Source organism: Oncorhynchus nerka, unplaced genomic scaffold (assembly GCF_034236695.1).
Source record: "Oncorhynchus nerka isolate Pitt River unplaced genomic scaffold, Oner_Uvic_2.0 unplaced_scaffold_917, whole genome shotgun sequence".
Lineage (NCBI taxonomy): Eukaryota > Metazoa > Chordata > Actinopteri > Salmoniformes > Salmonidae > Oncorhynchus > Oncorhynchus nerka.
In genome coordinates, this window is record NW_027040387.1 from 168055 (window position 1) to 175554 (window position 7500).

A 7500-nucleotide genomic window follows, 5' to 3' on the forward strand; every position below is an offset into this window, starting at 1 on the left:
GACTGCCAGATTGTGAAAGAGTGATTCATCACTCCAGAGAATACGTTTCCACTGCTCCAGAGTCCAATGGTGGCGAGCGTTACACCACTCCAGTCGATGCTTAGCATTGCGCATGGTGATCTTAGGCTTGTGTGCGGCTGCTTGGCCACGACGAACAGTTCTTGTGCTGCCGTGTGAAACGGACCAGTCTCAATGCTCGTCTCAGAGCAGTGTGTAACGGACCAGTCTCCATGCTGGTCTCAGAGCAGTGTGAAACGGACCAGTCTCCACGCTCGTCTCAGAGCAGTGTGAAACGGACCAGTCTCCACGCTCGTCTCAGAGCAGTGTGAAACGGACCAGTCTCCACGCTCGTCTCAGAGCAGTGTGAAACGGACCAGTCTCCATGCTCGTCTCAGAGCAGTGTGTAACGGACCAGTCTCCATGCTCGTCTCAGAGCAGTGTGAAACGGACCAGTCTCCATGCTCGTCTCAGAGCAGTGTGAAACGGACCAGACTCCATGCTGGTCTCAGAGCAGTGTGAAACGGACCAGTCTCCATGCTGGTCACAGAGCAGTGTGAAACGGACCAGTCTCCATGCTCGTCTCAGAGCAGTGTGTAACGGACCAGTCTCCATGCTCGTCTCAGAGCAGTGTGAAACGGACCAGTCTCCATTCTGGTCTCAGAGCAGTGTGAAACGGACCAGTCTCCATGCTCGTCTCAGAGCAGTGTGAAACGGACCAGTCTCCATGCTCGTCTCAGAGCAGTGTGAAACGGACCAGTCTCCATGCTCGTCTCAGAGCAGTGTGAAACGGACCAGACTCCATGCTGGTCTCAGAGCAGTGTGAAACGGACCAGTCTCCATGCTGGTCACAGAGCAGTGTGAAACGGACCAGTCTCCATGCTCGTCTCAGAGCAGTGTGTAACGGACCAGTCTCCATGCTCGTCTCAGAGCAGTGTGAAACGGACCAGTCTCCATGCTCGTCTCAGAGCAGTGTGTAACGGACCAGTCTCCATGCTCGTCTCAGAGCAGTGTGTAACGGACCAGTCTCCATGCTCGTTTCAGAGCAGTGTGTAACGGACCAGTCTCCATGCTCGTCTCAGAGCAGTGTGTAACGGACCAGTCTCCATGCTGGTCTCAGAGCAGTGTGAAACGGACCAGTCTCCATGCTCGTCTCAGAGCAGTGTGAAACGGACCAGTCTCCATGCTGGTCTCAGAGCAGTGTGAAACGGACCAGTCTCCATGCTGGTCACAGAGCAGTGTGAAACGGACCAGTCTCCATGCTCGTCTCAGAGCAGTGTGTAACGGACCAGTCTCCATGCTCGTCTCAGAGCAGTGTGAAATGGACCAGTCTCCATTCTGGTCTCAGAGCAGTGTGAAACGGACCAGTCTCCATGCTCGTCTCAGAGCAGTGTGAAACGGACCAGTCTCCATGCTCGTCTCAGAGCAGTGTGTAACGGACCAGTCTCCATGCTCGTCTCAGAGCAGTGTGTAACGGACCAGTCTCCATGCTCGTTTCAGAGCAGTGTGTAACGGACCAGTCTCCATGCTGGTCTCAGAGCAGTGTGAAACGGACCAGTCTCCATGCTCGTCTCAGAGCAGTGTGAAACGGACCAGTCTCCATGCTGGTCTCAGAGCAGTGTGTAACGGGGCTAAAGAAGTTGTAGGCTTTTTATTCAAATCCTATTGCTCCTAACTTCAATATGCTCTTTAAATAAATAAGACCTACACCACTTTTAACAGCTCATCACTCAACACTAGTGAGACTCATGTCACCTACAGTATATAGAAAACAGTATAGCGAAAAATATGACGTGAATCTTCGCCAATAATTACATATACAGTGGGGCAAAAAAGTATTTAGTCAGACACCAATTGTGCAAGTTCTCCCACTTAAAAAGATGAGAGAGGCCTGTAATCTTCATCATAGGTACACTTCAACTACGACAGACAAAATGAAAAAAGAAATCCAGAAAATCACATTGTAGGATTTTTAATGAACTTATTTGCAAATTATGGTGGAAAATAAATATTTTTGAATGGTAGTGTAAATCAATATATAATTTTCCCGTACGGGTTAGCATCGAGCAGTAAGTTATAGCTAGCTTAGCAATCGAATGGAAAGTTATAGCTAGCTTAGAATCAGGCAGAAAGTTATAGCTAGCTTAGCATCAAGCAGCAAGTTATAGCTAGCTTAGAATCAGGCAGAAAGTTATTGCTAGCTTAGCATTGAGCAGCAAGGTACAGCTAGCTTAGCATTGAGCAGCAAGGTACAGCTAGCTTAGCATCGAGCAGCAAGTTATAGCTAGCTTAGAATCAGGCAGAAAGTTATAGCTAGCTTAGCATTGAGCAGCAAGGTACAGCTAGCTTAGCATCGAGCAGCAAGGTACAGCTAGCTTAGCATCGAGCGGCAAGTTATAGCTAGCTTAGAATCAGGCAGAAAGTTATAGCTAGCTTAGCATTGAGCAGCAAGGTACAGCTAGCTTAGCATTGAGCAGCAAGGTACAGCTAGCTTAGCATCGAGCAGCAAGTTATAGCATTATAACATTAACTCTTGGAAAAGGTTTGGTGCATTAAAAATGTTCATGGAAACACGGACACAAACCTGATGATGACGATGACGCTGTCAAAGCCGTTGTACGGGTTCTTGATATAGCCGAAGAGTCCGAAGGCCAGCAGCTTCAGCAGCATCTCCAGACTGAAGAGACTGGTGAACACTAGATTACTGATCTCTAGGATGTCAGTCAGCTCCTGGGGCTAGGGGTGAGGGAGGGAGAGAGAAGAGAAGAGACTGGTGAAAACTAGATTACTGATCTCTGGGATGTCAGTCAGCTCCTGGGGCTAGGGGTGAGGGAGGGAGAGAGAAGAGACTGGTGAACACTAGATTACTGATCTCTAGGGTGTCAGAGAGAGAGAGAGAGGGAGAAGGAAGGAAGTAGTGTGGCCAGTAGGGGACAGTATACTGTGTCTGGGTTATAGTAGTACTGTAGTGTGGCCAGTAGGGGACAGTAGGGGACAGTATACTGTGTCTGGGTTATAGTAGTACTGTAGTGTGGACAGTAGGGGACAGTATGCTGTGTCTGGGTTATAGTAGTACTGTAGTGTGGACAGTAGGGGACAGTAGGGGACAGTATGCTGTGTCTGGGTTATAGTAGTACTGTAGTGTGGACAGTAGGGGTCAGTATGCTGTGTCTGGGTTATAGTAGTACTGTAGTGTGGCCAGTAGGGGACAGTATGCTGTGTCTGGGTTATAGTAGTACTGTAGTGTGGCCAGTAGGGGACAGTATGCTGTGTCTGGGTTATAGTAGTACTGTAGTGTGGCCAGTAGGGGAGTAGGGGACAGTATGCTGTGTCTGGGTTATAGTAGTACTGTAGTGTGGCCAGTAGGGGACAGTAGGGGACAGTATGCTGTGTCTGGGTTATAGTAGTACTGTAGTGTGGACAGTAGGGGACAGTATGCTGTGTCTGGGTTATAGTAGTACTGTAGTGTGGCCAGTAGGGGACAGTAGGGGACAGTATGCTGTGTCTGGGTTATAGTAGTACTGTAGTGTGGCCAGTAGGGGACAGTAGGGGACAGTATGCTGTGTCTGGGTTATAGTAGTACTGTAGTGTGGACAGTAGGGGACAGTATGCTGTGTCTGGGTTATAGTAGTACTGTAGTGTGGACAGTAGGGGACAGTATGCTGTGTCTGGGTTATAGTAGTACTGTAGTGTGGCCAGTAGGGGCCAGTAGGGGACAGTATGCTGTGTCTGGGTTATAGTAGTACTGTAGTGTGGCCAGTAGGGGACAGTATGCTGTGTCTGGGTTATAGTAGTACTGTAGTGTGGCCAGTAGGGGACAGTAGGGGACAGTATGCTGTGTCTGGGTTATAGTAGTACTGTAGTGTGGCCAGTAGGGGCCAGTAGGGGACAGTATGCTGTGTCTGGGTTATAGTAGTACTGTAGTATGGACAGTAGGGGACAGTATGCTGTGTCTGGGTTATAGTAGTACTGTAGTGTGGCCAGTAGGGGACAGTAGGGGACAGTATGCTGTGTCTGGGTTATAGTAGTACTGTAGTGTGGCCAGTAGGGGCCAGTAGGGAGCAGTATACTGTGTCTGGGTTATAGTAGTGCTGTAGTGTGGCCAGTAGGGGACAGTATGCTGTGTCTGGGTTATAGTAGTACTGTAGTGTGGCCAGTAGGGGACAGTATGCTGTGTCTGGGTTATAGTAGTACTGTAGTGTGGCCAGTAGGGGACAGTAGGGGACAGTATGCTGTGTCTGGGTTATAGTAGTACTGAGGTGTGGACAGTAGGGGACAGTAGGGGACAGTATGCTGTGTCTGGGTTCTAGTAGTACTGTAGTGTGGCCAGTAGGGGACAGTATACTGTGTCTGGGTTATAGTAGTACTGTAGTGTGGCCAGTAGGGGACAGTAGGGGACAGTATACTGTGTCTGGGTTATAGTAGTACTGTAGTGTGGACAGTAGGGGACAGTATGCTGTGTCTGGGTTATAGTAGTACTGTAGTGTGGCCAGTAGGGGACAGTATACTGTGTCTGGGTTATAGTAGTACTGTAGTGTGGCCAGTAGGGGACAGTAGGGGACAGTATGCTGTGTCTGGGTTATAGTAGTACTGTAGTGTGGCCAGTAGGGGACAGTATACTGTGTCTGGGTTATAGTAGTACTGTAGTGTGGCCAGTAGGGGACAGTAGGGGACAGTATGCTGTGTCTGGGTTATAGTAGTACTGTAGTGTGGACAGTAGGGGACAGTAGGGGACAATATGCTGTGTCTGGGTTATAGTAGTACTGTAGTGTGGACAGTAGGGGTCAGTATGCTGTGTCTGGGTTATAGTAGTACTGTAGTGTGGCCAGTAGGGGACAGTATGCTGTGTCTGGGTTATAGTAGTACTGTAGTATGGACAGTAGGGGACAGTATGCTGTGTCTGGGTTATAGTAGTACTGTAGTGTGGCCAGTAGGGGACAGTAGGGGACAGTATGCTGTGTCTGGGTTATAGTAGTACTGTAGTGTGGCCAGTAGGGGCCAGTAGGGAGCAGTATACTGTGTCTGGGTTATAGTAGTGCTGTAGTGTGGCCAGTAGGGGACAGTATGCTGTGTCTGGGTTATAGTAGTACTGTAGTGTGGCCAGTAGGGGACAGTATGCTGTGTCTGGGTTATAGGAGTACTGTAGTGTGGCCAGTAGGGGACAGTAGGGGACAGTATGCTGTGTCTGGGTTATAGTAGTACTGAGGTGTGGACAGTAGGGGACAGTAGGGGACAGTATGCTGTGTCTGGGTTCTAGTAGTACTGTAGTGTGGCCAGTAGGGGACAGTATGCTGTGTCTGGGTTATAGTAGTACTGTAGTGTGGACAGTAGGGGACAGTATACTGTGTCTGGGTTATAGTAGTACTGAGGTGTCGCCAGTAGGGGACAGTATGCTGTGTCTGGGTTATAGTAGTACTGTAGTGTGGACAGTAGGGGACAGTAGGGGACAGTATGCTGTGTCTGGGTTATAGTAGTACTGTAGTGTGGACAGTAGGGGACAGTAGGGGACAGTATGCTGTGCCTGGGTTATAGTAGTACTGTAGTGTGGCCAGTAGGGGCCAGTAGGGGACAGTATGCTGTGTCTGGGTTATAGTAGTACTGAGGTGTGGCCAGTAGGGGACAGTATACTGTGTCTGGGTTATAGTAGTACTGTAGTGTGGACAGTAGGGGACAGTAGGGGACAGTATGCTGTGTCTGGGTTATAGTAGTACTGTAGTGTGGACAGTAGGGGTCAGTATGCTGTGTCTGGGTTATAGTAGTACTGTAGTGTGGCCAGTAGGGGCCAGTATACTGTGTCTAGGTTATAGTAGTACTGTAGTGTGGACAGTAGGGGACAGTATGCTGTGTCTGGGTTATAGTAGTACTGTAGTGTGGCCAGTAGGGGCCAGTAGGGGACAGTATGCTGTGTCTGGGTTATAGTAGTACTGTAGTGTAGCCAGTAGGGGACAGTAGGGAACAGTAGGGGACAGTATGCTGTGTCTGGGTTATAGTAGTACTGTAGTGTGGCCAGTAGGGGACAGTATGCTGTGCCTGTGTTATAGTAGTACTGTAGTGTGGCCAGTAGGGGCCAGTAGGGGACAGTATACTGTGTCTGGGTTATAGTAGTACTGTAGTGTGGACAGTAGGGGACAGTATACTGTGTCTGGGTTATAGTAGTACTGTAGTGTGGCCAGTAGGGGACAGTATGCTGTGTCTGGGTTATAGTAGTACTGTAGTGTGGCCAGTAGGGGCCAGTAGGGGACAGTATGCTGTGTCTGGGTTATAGTAGTACTGTAGTGTGGCCAGTAGGGGACAGTATGCTGTGTCTGGGTTATAGTAGTACTGTAGTGTGGCCAGTAGGGGACAGTATACTGTGTCTGGGTTATAGTAGTACTGTAGTGTGGCCAGTAGGGGACAGTATACTGTGTCTGGGTTATAGTAGTACTGTAGTGTGGCCAGTAGGGGACAGTATATAGTGTTTTGTGTAGTGTGATGAGGATTTGGGTTCTAGACTAGTTGAAATTCTACAGTCTGTAGGGTCAGTTGGTGATGATGATTTCTGTTCTAGTCTAGTTGTAATTCTACAGGGTCAGTAGGTGATGACGATTTGGGTTCTAGACTGGTTGTAATTCTATCTTCAGTAGGGTCAGTAGGTGATGATGATTTCGGTTCTAGTCTAGTTGTAATTCTATCGTCAGTAGGATCAGTAGGTGATGACGATTTGGGTTCTAGACTATTTGTAATTCTATAGGGTCAGTTGGTGATGAGAATTTGGGTTCTAGACTATTCGTAATTCTATAGGGTCATTGTGATGAGGATTTGGGTTCTAGACTAGTTGTAATTCTACAGGGTCGGTTGGTGATGAGGATTTGGGTTCTAGGCTAGTTGTAATTCTACAGTCAGTAGCATCAGTAGGTGATGAGGATTTGGGTTCTAGACTAGCTGAAATTCTACAGTCAGTAGCGTCAGTAGGTGATGAGGATTTGGGTTCTAGACTAGTTGAAATTCTACAGTCAGTAGGGTCAGTTGGTGATGAGGATCTGGGTTTTAGACTAGTTGTAATTCTATAGGGTCAGTTGTTGATGAGGATTTTGTTTCTAGACTAGTTGAAATTCTACAGTCAGTAGGGTCAGTTGGTGATGAGGATCTGGGTTTTAGACTAGTTGAAATTCTACAGTCAGTAGGGTCAGTTGGTGATGAGGATTTGGGTTCTAGACTAGTTGAAATTCTACAGTCAGTAGGGTCAGTTGGTGATGAGGATCTGGGTTTTAGACTAGTTGTAATTCTATAGGGTCAGTTGTTGATGAGAATTTTGGTTCTAGACTAGTTGAAATTCTACAGTCAGTAGGATCAGTTGGTGATGAGGATTTTGGTTCTAGACTAGCTGAAATTCTACAGTCAGTAGGGTCAGTTGGTGATGAGGATTTGTGTTCTAGACTATTTGTAATTCTATAGGGTCAGTTGGTGATGAGGATTTGGGTTCTTGACTAGTTGTAATTCTACAGTCAGTAGGGTCAGTTGGTG

General features: G+C 47.9%; 1 protein-coding gene across 1 annotated transcript in view; it reads right to left on the minus strand.

Annotated features, from left to right (window-relative positions):
* Positions 1-7500, minus strand: part of LOC135570709 (voltage-dependent T-type calcium channel subunit alpha-1H-like) — a 126857-nt gene that overhangs the window by 75574 nt on the left and 43783 nt on the right. Inside the window, exon 11 of the mRNA XM_065016669.1 lies at positions 2582-2733. Within this exon, the coding sequence (XP_064872741.1) occupies positions 2582-2733 (152 nt within the window). The remainder of the gene's footprint in view (positions 1-2581; positions 2734-7500) is intronic.